An 18539-nucleotide genomic window follows, 5' to 3' on the forward strand; every position below is an offset into this window, starting at 1 on the left:
GTTGTTTAAACAGAAGAGAGAACTTTTCTGCTGGGATGCGATGGGATTTCCAAAAGGACCTCACACCTGAGCTGTGAACTTCTACGCAGCCAGAGCCCTCGTGTGTAAAATGGGTGGGATGCAGGGTGGGAGGGAGGGATGTCCACAAGGGATGGGGTATATGTATGCTTATGACCGGTCCACTTCGTTGTCCAGCAGAAAGTAGCACAATATTATAAACGAACTATATCTGTGTGCTCAGTCACTTCAGTTGTGTCTGACTCTTTGTGACCCCATGGATTATAGCCCACCAGGCTCCACTGTCTGAGGGATTCTCCAGACAAGAATAATGGAGTGGGTTGCCATGCCCTCCTCCAGGGGATTTTTCCTATCCAGGGATTGAACATTTGTCTGTTAAGTCTCCTGCATTAGCAGGCGAGTTCTTTACTACTAGCGCCACCTGGGAAGTCCCATAAAGGAACTATACGCCACTGAAAATAATTTAAAAAATGTTGAATGAGATGAAACAAATAAATGAGAGGTTTGCCTGAAATCACCCCTGCCCTCAAGCCCAACAGGACCAAGTCAACCCAGGGCCACAATTCAAATGCCCCTTGGGGTGGGCAGGTGAAAAATGGGCAGGTAAGGAGAGTCAGAAACTGCATTTTCACGTGAATATTCCTCTTACATCAGTTCAGTTCAGTCGCTCAGTCATGTCCGACTCTTTGCAACCCCATGAATCACAGCACGCTAGGCCTCCCTGTCCATCACCAACTCCTAGACTCCATCCAAACCCACGTCCATTGAGTCGGTGATGCCATCCAACCATCTTATCCTCTGTCATCCCCTTCTCCTCCTGCCCTCAATCTTTCCCAGCATCAGGGGTCTTTTCAAATGAGTCAGCTCTTCACATCAGGTGGCCAAAGTATTGGAGTTTCAGCTTCAAAATCAGTCCTTCCAATGAACACCCAGGACTGATCTCCTTTAGAATGGACTGGTTGGATCTCCTTGCAGTCCAACAGACTCTCAAGAGTCTTCTCCAACACCACAGTTCAAAAGCATCAATTCTTCAGCGCTCAGCTTACTTTATAGTCCAACTCTCACATCCATACATGACTACTGAAAAACCATAGCCTTGACTAGATGGACCTTTGTTGACAAAATAATGTCTCTGCTTTTTAATATGCTGTCTGGGTTGGTCATAACTTTCCTTCCAAGGAGCAAGCATCTTTTAATTTCATGGCTGTAATCACCATCTGCAGTGATTTTGGAGCCCCCCAAAATAAAGTCAGCTACTGTTTCCACTGTTTCCCCATCTATTTCCCATGAAGTGATGGGACCGGATGCCATGATCTTAGTTTTCTGAATGTTGAGCTTTAAACCAATTTTTTCACTCTCCTCTTTCACTTTCATCAAGACGTTCTTTAGTTCCTCTTCACTTTCTGCCATAAGGGTGGTGTCATCTGTATATCTGAGGTTATTGATATTTTTCCCAGCAGTCTTGATTCTGGCTTGTGCTTCCTCCAGCCCAGCATATCTCATGATGTACTCTGCATAGAAGTTAAATAAGCAGGGTGACAATATACAGCCTTGACGTACTCCTTTTCCTATTTGGAACCAGTCTGTTGTTCCATGTCTAGTTCTAACTGTTGCTTCCTGACCTGCATGTAGGTTTCTCAAGAGGCAGGTCAGGTGGTCTGGTATTCCCATCTCTTTCAGGATTTTCCACAGTTTATTGTGATCCACATAGTCAAAGGCTTTGGCATAAGGGTGCTAATTTGCAATTTTCAGAAACATTCCCATTTGTTGGAAAAAACCATCTGCGGCTGGATTTCCCTTTTCATCGCCCCTCCCAGCTGCTCTGGGTTCCCTCTTGGTTCTCCTCAGAACTCTGTGTCTCTCTGAGGCTTTCTGGGGCCCAAAATAGCTAGAAGCAGGCATTTTTATGGGACTCTGACAGCACAGGTCGGAGGAGCTGGGGGGCCAGGCCGGTGCTGGGCTTGGAGTCTTTTATCAGCCTTTATCACCCAGCTCTGAGCTGTTGGACTCAGAGTGCCTGGAGGCATTGGAGAAGCCCAGGAATGTTCCCACTGGCGATGTCTGGGGAGAGTCAGGCAGCCTGGGGTAGTTATAAATAGGACATCTGTGCAGGTGGAGCCCAGCCGGCAGGCTGCGGGAAGCTGGTTCCTGCTCCTTGAACCCTTCCATCTCTTTCTCTGCCAGAGCCTCGGGCGCCCATTTCCCTAACATTTGCATGACGGTTGCCTGGGTCTCCAGTCAAAGTGCATGCAAATCCAAGCTCTGTGCCCAAAACTTATCTCTTGAGGAACACTGTTCCCAGTAGAGCCCGGACCCGAGATGCCCAGGGAGAGAGGGAGCAGGTATTCTTCCATCCCTCAAATACATACTAAGCACCTACTGTGTGCTTAGCCTGTGCACCTAGCACAGGCAACATGCTAGGAGCTGGGTACCAGAGTGAGCAGCCAGCCCACACCCATGGGGCTTCCAGTCAATGGGCAGACAGCCAGACAGATCCTTCAAACGCCTAAGGTGATAGCTGGGTGTGTGTGGTGGGGGGATGCGTACATGCTCAGTCACTCAGTCATGTCCGACTCTTTGCAACCCCATGGACTGTAACCCACCAGGCTCCTCAGTCCATGGAATTTTTCAGGCAAGAATACTGGAGCAGGATGCCATTTCCAACTCCAGGGATCTTCCCTAACTGGGGATGGGTAATACTTAAAACAGGATTGTGCAAGAATGATCTTAGCAATTTTATTTATAAGAGCCCCAAACTAGGAATAATTCAAATGCCCATCGATGGGATAGAGAAAAAAAAGGGCCATGTATACAGCTGTGGAATATTCCTGATCACTGAGGAAAGATGAGATACCAGACACAGGGATGCATCCTGATATGAGAAGGAAGCCAGGCCAAGAGAAGACTCTGTGTGCTTCAATGCACAGATCATTCAAAGGCAGGAACTGTCTATGTGTGGAGCTGAAAATAAGGACAGTGGTAACCCTGGGGTGGAACAGGGGGCCCAGAGAGGCACATGGAGAACTTCGAGGGTCAAGTTCTCTTTCTGGATCTGGATGCTAGATACCCATGTGTGCTCCCTTTGTGAAGATTTGTGCATCTGGTCAGTTAACATCTGTGCCCTTTTCTGTTTATATATTTTACGTCTTGATAAAAGTTTACATAAAATAATAAAGGAGGGAAGGGGAGATGTGGGGCCATCCAGGAAGTAGGGCTGCAGAGAAAACACAGGACACCCAGTTAAATTTGAATTTCAGTTAAACAAGGAATCACTTTTTTTAGCGAAAGTATGTCCAGAATATCGCTGGACCTGCCCAGCGTGCTACTGGGAACCACAGTCCCAGGACCTCGGCTCTCTCTACCACCTCTCATGGTCTCCAGGTAGACTCCCTGGTCTCCAGCTCATCTCCCTGGTCTCCAGCTCATCTGCTCCCCAGATGGGTTGCTTTGGGGTGCTGCCAGGCCATGAACCCAGGGCTCTGGGCACCCCCCAGGGCAGCTCAGCTCTGTACCAAGACTTGGAATCAGGAAGTTGAAGACACCAGCAAGTCCCCCTCAAGGCCTTCCCTCTGTCCAGATGAAAATACTAAGTGGGAACATTGGAGCTGGATCCTCTGGAGTCTAATGCGTAATGGCCACGATATAGTTCCTGAGTGCTCAGCAAATGCTATGAGCCTCTGTGATCAGTGGCAGCACTGACTGAATGCTGACTGTGTGTGCACACAGGCGTGTGCAATTCCCGCCTTGAACGGAGAGGAGATGCTTTATAGAAAGTTGGTTGATCGAATGAATGAGCTCTCCCACTGCTATCACAGCCCCCACCTACCACCTGTGTGGTGACTTTGGAATCCTTTCCTCCTTAAGCCTCAGTTTCCTTCTCTGCAAAACAAAGATGATGACAGTCACTGGCTCACTTGGAAGGGTTTCTCAGCCTCGGCACCACGACCATTCGGCCTGGACCATTCTGTGCAGGGCTATGTCCTGCACTTCCAGGGGCTCAGCAACATCAGGGTCTCTACTCACAAGATGCAGATAGCAGCCGCTCCTGACTGTGATGACCGAAACGTCTCCAGAGGTCGCCAAGTGTCCTCTGGGAGACAGGATCACTGGCTGAGAGCCCCTGGGTTGTTATGAAGATTGATGAGATTATGTCTGCAGAGGACCTAGCAGAAACCCCAGCACGGGATGATCGCTGTCAAGTTGAGGAGCCTAAAAGTGCCGGGATGAGGACTTGAACTCAATGTGTCTGACCGTAAGGCCTGACTGTGCCCACGGATGCCCCAGGGATCTTGTTGGGTGCTGATCTGATGGGACAGGTCTAGGGTGGGCCCAAGATGCAGCCTTTGTATGAAGTGCATGAACCCTTGCCCTTGACACTGCCGATGGCCTTGAGGTGCTTATGGTCCAGTGTTAGTCGCTCAGTCGTATCTGACTCTTTGTGACCCCATGGACTGTAGTCTGCCAGGCTCCTCTGTCCATAGAATTCTCCAGGCAAGAATACTGAAGTGGGTTGCCATTCCTTTCTCCAGGGGATCTTCCCAACCCAGGGATTGAACTGAGGTCTCCTGCACTGCAGGCAGACTCTTTACCATCTGAGTCACCAGGGAAGCCCAGTCCAGAGGGGAAGAAAAAAGGACACACACCACAGGACCTGCCATATGACAGGAAGGTGGGGGTTTACATAATAAAAATTAGGTGGCAGTGGGGAAGCAGTACAGTTTGCAAAATTCAGATCGGTAAACTATAGCCACTATAGGCTGCTGTCTGTCTGTGTAAATAATGTTCATTGGCATCGGGGCTGGGTCTAGGGCGAGGCAAGTGAGGCAGGATGGTGCCAGCACAGGGCTGCCACTTGTCTGTGCTAAACTTTTTCTGTATTTTGTACCTCATGGCTTTTTTCAGCAATTGATTTTTTTAAATTATTTATTTATTGGTTTCACTGAGTCTTCATTGCTATCTGCGGGCTTCCTCTAGTTGCAGCGAGCAGGGGCTTCTCTCTAGTTGTGGTGCTCGGGCTTCTCATTGCGGTGGCTTCTCTTGTTGCAGAGCACAGGCTCTAGGCACTCAGACTTCAGTAGCTGCAACACATGGGCTTAGGTGCTCTGTGGCATGTGGGATCTTCTTGGACCAGGGATCGAACCCGTGTCTCCTGCACTGGCAGGCACATTCTTAACTACTAGACCACCAGGGAAGCCCTGAGCATTGATTTTGATCTTTGAAAAATTTGCTTTGCAGTCATCTCTGTGCATTTTCTGTACACAGGGCCATGCCTCACTTGCCTCATCCTAGTCTCAGCCCTACTGGAAGGGTTCCAGAAGGGCTCTGTGCCTCCAGATGGGACCAGCAGGGGCTCAGATGTGACATTTTCCTGTGTCTGCACCCTGCTCTGCCCCCAGCTGGCTGTGTGGCCTTGGGCAGCAGCCTGAGCTCTGGGGCCTCCATTTCCCTCCTGTGAAATGGGGCCAGAAGTGCCCAACTCTCCTACCTGGCAAGGATGTAGAAAGAATTAAATGAGATAATATATGCAGAAGCTTTTGGGAGGCCTGAAGTATACTCACTGTCAGCTAGAACGCAAAGTCAAGTCAAACCTACCTCACGGAAGCCGAAAAGAAGCAGGGAAGCCTTCGAGGGGCTGAGCTGGGTCATCACAGGTGACTCTTGAAATGGGTCTGGAGGAATAAGGAAGGGCTCAGACAATCCAGAAAGACATCGAGGTGAAGGAATCTGCAGAGGGCAAGACTTAGAGGAAGGGGTTCTCCTGGATGGCGGGACCCAGATGGCCACATGCAGAGGGAAAGTCAGAGCTCAGCATGTCCACTCATTGGCAGTGGAGGTACTTCTCTCTGTGGCCAGGAGGAAGGGGAAGTCCCAGCCTGGCATGGATCACCGTGGAAGGTAATCACCATACCAGCAGCAACCATCCACATGCCAGGGCCCCAGCAAGCAGCCAAGGACTTCCCCGCACAACCTCCTTTGCCACAGACACCATGTGGGGTTACAGAAGTGAGAATGCGGGCTTCTGATGGTCCAGACCTGGAGGGAGGGAGAGTCAGACCAGGGTGGCCTGGATGCAGGAAACGAAACTGAAAATACAAAGCAGAAGATTTGGCATTGGGCACCAGGGAGACTTGGCTTTCCTGGTGGCTCAGACAGTAAAGAGTCCACCTGCCAATGCAGGAAACCCGGTTCGATCCCCGGGTCAGGAAGATCCACTGGAGAAGGAAATGGCAACCCACTTCAGTATTCTTACCTGGAGAATTCCATGGACAGAGAAGGCTGGTGGGCTACAGCCCATGATATCGCAAACAGTCAGAGACAAGTGAGCAACTAACACTTTCACTTTTTTTGACTGAGGAGACAAAGAGCCAATGGCGCTCAACCTCGGACATATCAGCTTCAGATGCACTGAGTTTCAAGATACCATGTGGCAGGGAGACAGGCTCTGATAAATTGCTCTCTGGGTTAGAAAGCAGCAGATTCCAGCTGGGGGCCTGGTCTGGGTGATTTCCCCCTAAACTTACCCAGAGATGGCCCCAGGAGGCCTCCCTGAGTCACCCAGAGCTGGCGAGTCTCAAGAGGCACCATCTTGGGATGCCTTTGCTTTGTGTACACGGGGCGAGGTTGCACAACCCCAGGGGCACCGCCACAGGGTGACCTGTAGAACATCAGCTTTATCTCCTTGATCTGTGCTGTCAGGACCATTATTATCCCCTTCTGCTGCTGAACAGAGTAAGGCTCAGAGAGGTGATGTAACTTGCACTTTGGCCAACAGCTAACGCAGGTGGAGAGGGATTCACGGCCAGCTCCTGTCCCTTTCCAGAACAAATGACTTCTACCCCACTGGCTTCTCCCCTGAGGACTCACTTTCCTCCAAACCCACTCAAATGATGCTAAGCATTCTCCCACACCCTCTGGTTTCTTTGCCTAGGAGAGCTGGAGGCCAGCCTTAAGCAAGTTCCCTGGGACTTAGGGTTTATTGGAATCGGAAGAAACCACTTCCTCCCAGGACAACACACCTGAGCCTGCTCTCTGTCCATCCACCTGGGCCTGTGGGGGAGGGGCAGCCTCCCGGAAGTCAGGCTGTTGGGGGGTTCAGTGCTGTGCCAAGGTCTGATTTCATCAAGGAAATTGGCCAAGTCAGATTGCAGGATGTACGAGAAGGTTCCTAAAAATCATGTAGCAAGAGAGGTAGAGAGGCAGGCGTCACACCCTCCGGGGGAAGGCATGGGGGAGGGGACACCATAAGCATAAGATGTTCATCCTTGCACATCTGCAGCAGCGGGAATCAACACACTTGTGGGGATGTAAGCTTTGCTTGAATGACAAGGTGGAAGATTAATTATAATCACAGCCATTTATGACGTCTGTATTCATTTCTCCGTGTCTGATGCAACGATGGACTACAAACCAGGTGGCTTAAGACAACAGAAATTGATTCTGTCCCAGTTCTAGAGGTCAGAGTCCAAAGTCAAATTGTTGGCTGTGCCTCTCTTCCTCTGCAGGCTGTGGGGGACAACCCTTTCCTGGGCTCTTCTGGTGACCCCAGGTGTCCTGGGCTTGTGGCCACATCACTCCAGTCTCTGCCTCCATCATCACATGGCTCCACCCTGTGCGTCTCCTTCTCTTCTCTTCTAAGGATACTTGTCACTGGACTTGGGGCCCACCCGGATCCAGGATGGCTTCGTTTTGAGATCCTTAACTTGATTGCATCTGTAAAGACTCTTTTCCCAATAAGGTCCACATTAGCAGGCTCCAGGGGGACACAATTTTTGCAGGGGGAGGGGCCACCCTCAACCCACGACTGCGCCATTCCCACATCCCACAGGCTGAGTGGGCAAGGGAGGGCTTTCCAAGCACAATCTCATTTGCACACACTGTTTTGTACATAAAAATATGAGCTCCTCGTGGAACAGTGTGTTGGCTGTGAAGCTGCACCCCTGTCGGCCAAAGTCATTGCCTGGTATTTCCTTCCCCTGCCACCCCCTCGCGGGTACAAGGGAGAAAGAGGGAGGGAGCTTGCAAACAGCACATCCACTACTTGTTAGGGATGTCCTATATGGGAAGTTAATGGTTGCATAGTCACACACATGCACACACACCTACACACATACAATTCCAAAAGCCAAGCATCTGGTCATTTTACAGATAGGGAATCCGAGGCTGGGATGACTGGAGGGAGGATGATCGGAAGTCAGAGGATCAGAGTGACGGCTTCCATGCCCAGGTGGAGTCGGTTGACCCTCGAGAGTGCATTTCAACCCATCTTGAGACTGGCCTCAAAAGGACATCCGCAAACACCTCCCAGAGCTTTGGTTGAGAGGCTTCTAAGAGAAACTCCGCGCCTGCAGCCTTTTCACTCGCACACCTAGCCATCCGAACAGATCCAGGCCTGCTTCTCAGAGCAGAGCTGGGACAGGTGCTCCGCAGGCAGCATCGGTTTGGAATAAGCTTACCTTGCAGAGATTAAATCCGCTCTCAGGGCTGAATTAAAGTTCAATGAAAGATAGTTCTTAATGCCTTGCTGGCCTCATGGAGCTCTCTGGGAGACAAGTCCTTCAAAATTCCTTCCTATGAGCCCATACCCTCCCCAAATCAAGCAGCCGTGTCATCCGAGGCAGGGCACACCAGAAGCAGGCCGGAGGAAAACATGAGTTTTCTTCTGGTAGGAAGTTTGGCATCTCCACTGCCAGGATTAAAATTCTGGCCCTGTTTCAGACTAACTGAGAAGCAAAGGCTGTTTTCATCCATTCATTCATTCATTCATTCATCCATCCATTCATCCAGCAAGTATTTTTTGAGGGCCTGCTTAGCCCTGGGGCTTGCATGACCTCACCCTTTAGAGGGAAGGTGGACATGAAACCAATAACACAACAACCACATAATCAAGCCATGGGGGTTTAGAGTCGGAGGTGGGGTGCTACAGGGTGGGTCAGGTAGAGCTGAAGGATCCTGTTGGAAGGAAGACCCTCCCTAGGAGAAATGATGCTTGAAATGAAACTTTAAGGACAACCAGGACAGACCTGGAGGAGGTGGACCTAGGGAAGGGGAGTCATCCCAGCAGAGGAACAGCAGGTGGAAAGGCCCTGTGGTGGGAAGACACCAAGGTGGGAGGGCCTGAAAGCAGGCCAGGGGAGGCGGAGGTGGGAACCCCAGGTAAGAACTCAGGTGTGCCCTGGGGTGGGCGTGGCCAAAGCACAGAAGGGCTTGGATTTAATTCTGTGGGCAATCAGAAGAAGCCTGTGGAGCATTTATTTTCAACTAAGCTTGTAATTTGTAGGTAATTGTAGATTTCCATGCAGGAGGAAGAAATAATGCAAAGAGATCCTATGTAACATCACCTCGCTTCCCCCAGTGGTTTGTTTTGTTGTTTAGTCGCTAAATCGTGTCCGATTCTTTTGTGACCCCATAGACTGTATAGCCCACCAGGCTCCTCTGTCCATGGGATTTCCCAGGCAAGAATACTGGAGTGGGTTGCCATTTCCCTTCTCCAGGGGATCTTCCCAACCTAGGGATTGAACTTGAGTCTCCGGCATTGGCAGGCGGATTCTTTACTGCTGAGTCACCAGGGAAGCTCCTCTCTCCATGATTATATCTTGCAAAACTATACTGTAGGGTCACAACCAGGACACTGACATGGACACAAGCCACCCATTTTATTCAGTCTCCCCCAGTTTGCTCACTCGTGTGTGTATGTGTGTGTACCTGTGAATGTGTATATGTGTGTATTTGTGTCCCTGTGAGTGTTTGTATACATGTGCATACATGTGTATTTAAGTGTATATACACGTGTTTAGTTCAGTGCAGTAAGTAGGCTTGTGGGGCTACTCACATTTATCTACCATTTCACAGTAAAAGAAAAGAGCTTGTAAACATGAAATACGACAGATGGGGTTCAAGTTGCCACTGACCACTCCCATTATGGTCCCTGTTGCCTCTCCCAGAGTGACCCTTAAGAGATCTCTTTGGTGTGGAGACCTCCACAGCTCCGCACTGTAGGTGGGAAGATGTGGCATCATTAATTTTCTAGGATGGCTAGAAAGTAAAAACAATACCACGTGGACTGTATGTGCCTGTGGTAGGATGTGACAAGAAGGGAATTTCACCTCTGTGGTCTTCTTTCCCCAAACCCCAAGCCTGGTCTAACTTTGAGGAAAACATCAGGCAGACCCAGATTGGAAGGTGTGTCACAAAACACTTGAGCTGTACTCCCCCAAACAGCCGAGACCACCAAAAACGAGGCATGATGGAGAAACAGTCACTGAGCAGAGGACCAAGGTAACAGGAGCACTAAATGTCACGCGCACCCTGGCTGTGGGCTGGCGCAGGCACCTGTGGACTCTAAATAAAATCTGGAATCGAGTGAATAATGATACCAGGATTGGTGCAGGACCCAGTCACGCAGAATGACATGATGGGAAATTCAAACCGAGTGAGAGCCATGGGCAAACACTCTGTACTATCTTTGCAACTTTTAGTACTTTTAGTTGCAAAGGTAGCACAGAGTGTTCCCATATGTCCCACATGCAGAGTTCAAGGGCACCCCCTTGAAGTTCACAAGGGACTCCAGGGAGCTGATACATTCAAAAGTATGCAAAGTACAAAATTCAAATTTCCCCTCCAGCATCTTCTACCCCGAATTTACTACCCAGTAGCTAGGACACGATATGGATTTTCTGCCACCTTTGGGAGTTCTTTTATAAAAGAAACGTCCAGTGCCTGATGACAAGCTCATCTTTGCAGACGAGTCCTAAGTCAGAGGAAAGTCTCTGAAAAGACCCTCACTTGGTCATATTTCAAATAACGTAAAACCCACATAGTCTGAACTTCTTCCGGGCACCAGGCCCTCTGCCTCCTCACCCCAGCCCACCAAAAAGAAACTGTCTTTAGCTCCATTTCCAAGAGGAGGAAACTGAGGCCTGAGTCACAGCCACTTGCAATGGGAGTGGAATTCGGTTCTAGCCTCTGATGGCAACACACAGCGTCAGCCCCACTCCCTGGGGCTTCTCTCCCACAGTTCTTCCTCCCCTGCTTCTTTCCTCCCTTCCTTCCTTCCTCTGTCCCTCCCTCCCTCTTCACCTCTCTCTTTTTCTTTCCCTTCCTACTTTCTTTCCTTCTCTCTCTCTCCAGACCAGCAGCATCAGCACCACCAGAACACACATTGTCAGAAGCCCACAGGGCAGTGGTGGGCACGTACCATCCTAAGGGGTCCTCTTAGAGCATCTCCCCTCATAAGGGATGCTAGTGAAAAGCCTCCAGGCCCATCTGACTCCAGACGCCGTGCTGGGCTGGGATGGAAACTTCAGGAGGCTCCGTGACTAGATTCAAGTATGCTTGGGTCTCACGCTTCAGCCAGGCACTTAACTGGCATATTCCTCTTTCTAGCCTAGGAAATGGCTTTAAAAAGCTCTGCAGAATCTAGTCCTGGGAACCCTGGCTCTGCTGATCCGTCATGTCCCCAGGGAGGCCACTCTGCCAGCCCAGGAGAGGCCTGGGCTGGATCTTGGCACTAACCACAAGGGGCCTACTCTGGTGGGTCCCATGGGTGGCTCACCCCCACCCTAATGATACAGCCACAGACCCCGAGCACCTCAAAGTCTTACACCATCTCCTGCACAGAGCAAGCCCTGGGGAAGGGATACTGTGAAGGGGGAGAACTTGTGGACACAGGACTCTGTCTTGTCTCCTCCGATTCCTGAGGCAGAGACTCTGTCCTTTGAGGCAGGAAGCATCTGTCCAAGTTCCCTGCTCTGCACCCTGGATTCAGCACCGTCTCGGCCTGTTGCTCCTGACTCCCAACCTCGACTTCCCCATCTGTAGAATAGACTGACCATCGTTTCCATCCCATGAGGGTGTCGTGAGGACTAAGCGAGATGCTGCAGCAAGGGAGGCCAGGCTGGCACTGGCTCAGTGAATCTATAACAGGAGAAAGGTCAGAAATTAAAGGAAAAACTGTGTGTGGGCTAAGTCACTTTAGTCGTGTCCAACTCTTTGTGATCCTATGGACTGTAGCCCCCCAGGCTCCTCTGTCCGTGGGATTTCCCAGGCAAGAATGTTGGAGTGGGTTGCCATGCCTCCTCCAGGGGATCTTCCTGACGCAGGATGTGTCTCTTACATCTCCTGCGTTGACAGGTGGGCTCTTTACCACTAGCACCGCCTGGGAGACCCAAATAGAAAGGTGGAGGATCAAAAATGGGGCATGGCAGGGCAGCTCTGATGGGGCCCCTGAACCAGGGATGAATGAACCGTTCCCAGTGGGTACACCTCTCAGGAGGAAGTAGACATTCCAAAATGCTTGTGGAAAACAGGAGCTCTTCCCATGTTGGGGGGAGGCAACCTCAGGGTCCCATCCAGACCCATAATCCTACGCCAGGGCCCAGTGAGAAAGAAAACTTGGGGCCTTTATTCAAAAAGTATTGAGACTTTCTAAACAGTGGCGGCAGAGCATTAAAGTCGGTGTGAGGTGCTTCAGAGAGGGCCTGTGTGACCACCCGAGTCGCACACCCAGAAAGCCAGCCTTGCTCAGGGGTCTCTCTGCCTTCAGAGAGTGAAATCTGGAGACCACTCTTAGCAGATACCTTTACCCAAGCAGTCTAGCCACACAGTCCCTCTCCTCCAATAGTTCCCCAAAGTGCAAATCGATCTAAGGGTCAGAGTGGCCCACACCATTAACAAGAGGGGAAGTGGGAGAGGGGGAGGTGACCCTGGGAAAAGTCAAAGTGTCACCACGCAGCTCCAGGAGATAAGCTGATGATAGCCAGCAGCCACCAGGCATTTGCCATGATGCCAGAAATGGCACTTGTCTGCTTCCTGTGATCTAGGAAGGAAGTCAGCTCACACACAAGGGACCCCTGCCCCAGTCCAGGCAGTGGGTAGGCGCTTAAAGCCTTCAAGTGCCCGCAGAGCACGCTGCAGGATGGAGCCAGCCGTCGACGGGACCATGGAGCACAGGGACGAACAACCTTCCCAGAGCATCCAGGTGCCTCTGGCCACTGGGAGCCTGCAGATTCAGGGGCAGGGGGATGCACCTGCTTGAGAACCTCAGTTTCTCTGGAGGTCTTCTGATGGGTGCGCACAGCAGAGGGGAAGGAGTTGGGCCCCTCAAAACAAAACAAAAGGACTCTGGCACTGGGGACACTGCAGAGCAGCCAGGGCCCTGTGGGCCGTGGGGAGTTGGGGGAGGCCATGCGGCAGGAGAAACAGGGGAGTACAGGGTGGGGGGTCAGCTCCTCACCTCACGCCTGAGGCAGTGCCAGCAGAGGTGGCCGCAGACAGAGACCAGGCCCCGTTCTCAGGGAGTCAAGGCTCTAGGGCAATTACAGACAGACAGCACTCCCCGCCCCACCCCCCAACAAATATGCCCCGCACCGTGCAAAAGTTTTCCCAATAGACAAGAAGAAACTAGAGGACCCAGCCATGCAGTCTCCCCCAATGCTGCTCTGTGTGGCCTCGACTAATCTGCCACCATCAGAACCTCCATCCTACAGAGGAGGAGCCTGAGGGTCAGGGAGGAACTGCATCTCTGGGGTCACACCACTGATCAACGGCAAAAGCAGTATTTAACCCAGATCTGAGTCACCTTCGGGGTTTTCTAGGGCATCCCAGGTGGCACTAGTAGTAAAGAACTCGACTGCCAATGCAGGAGACGTAAGAGGTGCAGATTCGATGCATGGGTCAGAAAGATCCCATGGAGGAGGTCACACCAACCCACTCCAGTATTCTTGTCTGGAGACTCTCATGGCTATAGTCCATGGGGTCACAAAGAATCAGACACTACTGAGGCAACTTAGCACACATGCACGCTTCTTTCCAATCTTAGGAAGTCCTCCTCTCCTCCAGGGATGGCTATATCCCCTTTGCCCACCCAGCCCTGAACTCTGTCCTCCAACCACTCACCTTGGGGAGGGCCCACTGACTCATACACACACACACATACAGATACACACACAGAGACACACAATGGCTTTAGAATTTCCCCACAAGGGATTTTGTTGGTGGTCCAATGGTTAAGAATCTGCCTTCCAATGCAGGAGACATGGGTTCAATCCCTGATCAGGGAACTAAGATCCCACGTGCCTTGGAGTAACTAACCTTGTGTGCTACAATACTGAGCCTGCAAATCACAGTGAAAGATCCCGCATGCCTCAACTAAGACCTGACGCAGCCAAATAAATAAATATTAAAAATAAAAATACTTTATTAAAACAAGAATTTCCCCTCAGTTGGCTTCTTGCCCTGGGTGGTGTGATGGGAGATATTCACACATACACACACACACACACACACACGTTTTTGTCTCATGGAATGCAGAGATGACTACATTCCCACTCCCATATCTTTTGGAAATAGCACTTAGAATTTTCTTACAGGACTCTCTACCTCAAGTCAATTCCCTATTGTTTGGGTAGTGAAAAAGTTGGCTTAAAGCTCAACATTCAGAAAACTAAGATCATGGCATCCAGTCCCATCACTTCATGGCAAATAGATGGGGAAACAGTGGAAACAGTGGCTGACTTTATTTTTCTGGGCTCCAAAATCACTGCAGATGGTGACTGCAGCCATGAAATTAAAAGATGCTTACTCCTTGGAAGGAAAGTTATGACCAACTCAGACAGCATATTAAAAAGCAGAGACATTACTTTGTCAACAAAGGTCTGTCTAGTCAAGGCTATGGTTTTTTCCAGTGGTCATATATGGATGTGAGAGTTGGACTATGAAGAAAGCTGAGCGCCGAAGAATTGATGCTTTTGAACTGCGTTGTTGAAGACTCTCGAGAGCCCTTTGCAAGGATATCCAACCAGTCCATCCTAAATGAGATCAGTCCTGGATGTTCCTTGGAAGGACTGATTTTGAAGCTGAAACTCCAATACTTTGGCCATCTGATGCGAAGAGCTGACTCATTTGAAAAGATCCTGATGCTGGGAAAGATTGAGGGCAGGAGGAGAAGGAGATGACAGAGGATAAGATGTTTGGATGGCATTACCGACTCAATGGACATGAGTTTGGGTAAATTCCAGGAGCTGGTGATGGACAGGGAGGCCTGACGTGCTGCGGTTCATGGGGTCGCAAAGAGTCGGACACAACTGAGCGACTGAACTGAACTGAACTGAGGGGAATCCCATTTCAAGGGTCCAAGGGTGGACATGTGACTCAGTCCTGGCCCATCAGCTTATTCCATCCTCCAGGCCTCAGAGATTGATTCACAGGCAGGAAGATGACCCAAATCAATCCAGTCTGTTAATTCTGTGAAACTGTTGGAAAGAAATAACCTGAGTTTCTATTGGAAGAGGAGGTGGGAGGATGTAAATTTTGACCTTCCAGGAGTTCACTCGAAAGGAAGACAGAGCCAGTGATGGAGAGAAATCAAGTCCTGGTGACAGGATTTGATCTCCTGGAGCCAGAACCAGACCATTTCAGTTACATAAAAATCGTTTTTCGTAAGTCTATTCTGTCAGAGTTGGTGTCACTCATGACAGAGCCCTGCGCAGTTTTCTGTCTCTTTCTTTTGTGAAGGATACAGTCACATAGGAGCAGATTCCACACTTGGCTCTCAAACACAGTGCCCAGAACTTGGAGAAATTCCCAAAGCTGGCCCAAGGAGGCTCTGGAATGGAGCCTGTGCCTCTCACTGACTTTTCTTTCTAAGGCAATTTGACCAGGAGTTCTTCCCAAGAGTGCTCTTGTCCCCCTCATGTAGCACAGAGAGCCTCCAATCCTCGTGGGAGGCAGAACCCTGTCTTCTGGTGCAGACACCTGGCATAATATCTTTCCCTTGAATTTGGGCAGGACTGTGAAGAAGATGGAATATCAGTCCTAAGAAGAAGTCACTAATCAGTTGACTTGGAGTTTCTCCAAGGGGAGATTACCTGGGATGGGCCTGGTTTAATCAGGTGAGGTATTAAAAGAGACAAGGCCCTCCTGAAATCAGAGTTTGAAACCGTGAGGACTGAGAGAGAGGGTCACATGGTAAGGGTCTTCAAGTAGCCTGAAGAAGCTGAGAGTAGTTTCCAGCCAACAGCTACAGGACAAAGGCATCTTAGTTCTGAGTCTTTGACAACTTGAGGTAGCTTATTGCTCAGTCGCTCAGCTGTGTCTGACTCTCTGCAATCCCATGGACTGCAGGATGCCAGGCTTCTCTGTCCTTCACTATCTCCTGGAGTTTACTCTGACTCATGTCCATTGAGTCGGTGATGCCATCCAACCATCTCATCCTCTGTCACCCCCTTCTCCTCCTTCCCTCTTTCTCAGTACCAGGGTCTTTTCCAATGTGTCGGCTCTTCGTATCACATGGCCAAAGTACTGGTGCTTCAGCTTTAGCATCAGTCCTTCCAATGAATATTCAGTGTTGATTTTCTTTAGGATTGACTGGTTTGATCTCCTTGCAGTCCAAGAGACTCTTGAGAGTCTTCTCCAGCACCACAATTCAAAAGCACCAATTCTGAAGATAGACTTTCGGTGGGTAAGCCTCCCAATGAGAACCCAGCTCAGCCCACTCCACGGCTGCAGCTTTGTCAGACTCTGAGCAGAGAGCTAGCTACCAACTTCTGACCCATAGGCACCCTGAGTGCTTATTCAGCCACTAAGTTTATGGCTCTTTTTTACACAGTTTTGAAGATGAACAGACCTCTCCTCCGCCTGGCTCATCTTCTCTTTGTTCAGGCCTCAAAGGTCCCCACCTCATAGGTCCTCCTGACCCCTGCTGTAGGCAGAACCCCCACCCCCACCCCATCCCATCAGCCTCCAGTCTCTTACCCACTTTAATGGCCTTCTAGCCCTTCTACCTGCCACAGCATGGACACCACAAGCCTGCTGATTCTTTACCCATCTCCCTGTGGATATGGAACTCTGGGGGAGGCGGTGGGTGGGGAGGGGAGGCGGGGCATGGCCTGACTGTGACTGGCTGCCGTTGCTGCCCTGGGCTAAAAACTTTGCAAATGAGAAGGCTTCTATCAACACTGGTTGAATGAACCAGTGAGTGAATGAATGAACAAGCAATTGAATGAAGAACCAGCCAATTTCAGCTGCTCAGAAGCCCTGACCAGTTGTAGCTCTTGCGGGGAGCAGATAAGCATGTGGTTTCCAAAGTTCCGGTTCCTCTAGAGCAGCTGAAGTGCTCCCCATGATCTCTGCGGCTGGCTGGGCCGAGAATATCTTCCCAAGGCGCGTGCATACTCAGGGTCAGCAAACTTCTTCCCAGAGCCTGGGTGCTCAGGCTGCATCCCCACACTGGCCCTGCTCCTCAGGAGCCTGTGGCCCTGTCAACTGAGCTCTCCATGCCTTGGTCTTCTTATCTACAAAATGGGTACAAGAGGAACTTCCCTGGTGCTCCAGTGGCTAAGACTTCACCTTCAAATGCAGGGGGTACAGGTCTGATCCCTGGTTGGGGAGCTAGGATACCACATGCTTCGTGGCCAAAAACCAAAACATGAGACAGAAACAATGTTGTAGCAGATTTAATAAAGACTTTGAAAATGGCCCATTAAAAAAAAATCTTTTAAAAAAATGGATACAAGAGTTTAACTGGCTCCCAAGACTTTTTGAGGATTAGATGAACTCATTTGTACCCAGTTGTACCCAACTCATTTGTCCCTAAAAGGGGCCCAGTTCACTTTAACAAGTATTATAATGGAAATGTATTTGCAGCACTACCAAGAAGGGTGGTTTCCATCAAGAATCACCCCCCCAACTTTCTTGGTGCAAGCTGCAGTGTCTGACTGGCTCCATCTGGGCCATGAGACCAGAGGAGGAGATACAGCAGACCCTTAGCATAGTGACACCCCAGGGCTGTGGGTGGAGGGGCTGTGTGAGCAGTTGAGGATGTCAGTTCAGCACTTGATGTCTTAGCTTGGGGGTTTCCCAGAGAGAAGCCATGGTCCTCCCTCTTCGTGCCCTGAGCAGATCCCAAGTCTTCCCACCCCCACTGCCAACTTCAGTGAGCAGGAAACAGAAATGCCTGGGCCCGCAACCAACAGGAGAAAGAAACGCAAGCCTTTGGGGAGGGCAAAGAGGTGCATGCCAAGGGCAGAGGGCCACCGGGCCCAGGGCTGTGAAGCTGTGGGTGACCCTGGAGAAAGCAAAGAACTGCCAAGCCCACCTCTGGGCTGGGGTCCCAGCAGGGACCACACCTCCAGTGGTAGGGCACGACCAAGAGGTCCCAGATTCACACTGGGACCAAGAGGGAGCCGTGAGCACTCCTAGCACATGGTGAGATGTGCCAGCCACAATCCCATCTCTTACTGACTCCCACCCTGGGCTTCCCCAGGCTGCCCTCTCCTTCCTCCCTCCCACTGAGTGCCAAGGTGCCCAGTAGAGCAGAAGTGTTCTGGAAACAGGGTGTTGACAGAGCATTACCCGAATAGCCCTCGATGCCCCATCTCACCCCGTCAGCCAGTGCATTTCGTCACGTGCCCCTAGAAGTGAGCCACCCAGACTCACAAGCTGTGCTCAGTGCCCCCGACTAGCATGCCAGCATGCTAACTGACTGGATGCCCCTGCTGGCTCAGATGGTAAAGAATCTGCCCACA

General features: G+C 50.6%; 1 protein-coding gene across 6 annotated transcripts in view; it reads right to left on the reverse strand.

Annotated features, from left to right (window-relative positions):
• The window catches only part of RBM38 (RNA binding motif protein 38), a 124625-nt gene that overhangs the window by 51008 nt on the left and 55078 nt on the right, over positions 1–18539 (reverse strand). For 2 of the 6 annotated variants that reach the window (XM_059892679.1, XM_059892678.1), the window contains exon 4: positions 5611–5687. The exons of the other annotated variants lie outside the window; for them this stretch is intronic. In XM_059892679.1, coding sequence (XP_059748662.1) covers positions 5612–5687 — 76 coding nt within the window. In that variant the 3' untranslated portion in view covers position 5611. Of the gene's footprint in view, positions 1–5610; positions 5688–18539 lie in introns of those variants that run through there. 6 annotated transcript variants of the gene reach the window in all.

This window comes from Bos taurus, chromosome 13, assembly GCF_002263795.3.
Source record: "Bos taurus isolate L1 Dominette 01449 registration number 42190680 breed Hereford chromosome 13, ARS-UCD2.0, whole genome shotgun sequence".
NCBI classification, from domain to species: Eukaryota; Metazoa; Chordata; class Mammalia; order Artiodactyla; family Bovidae; genus Bos; species Bos taurus.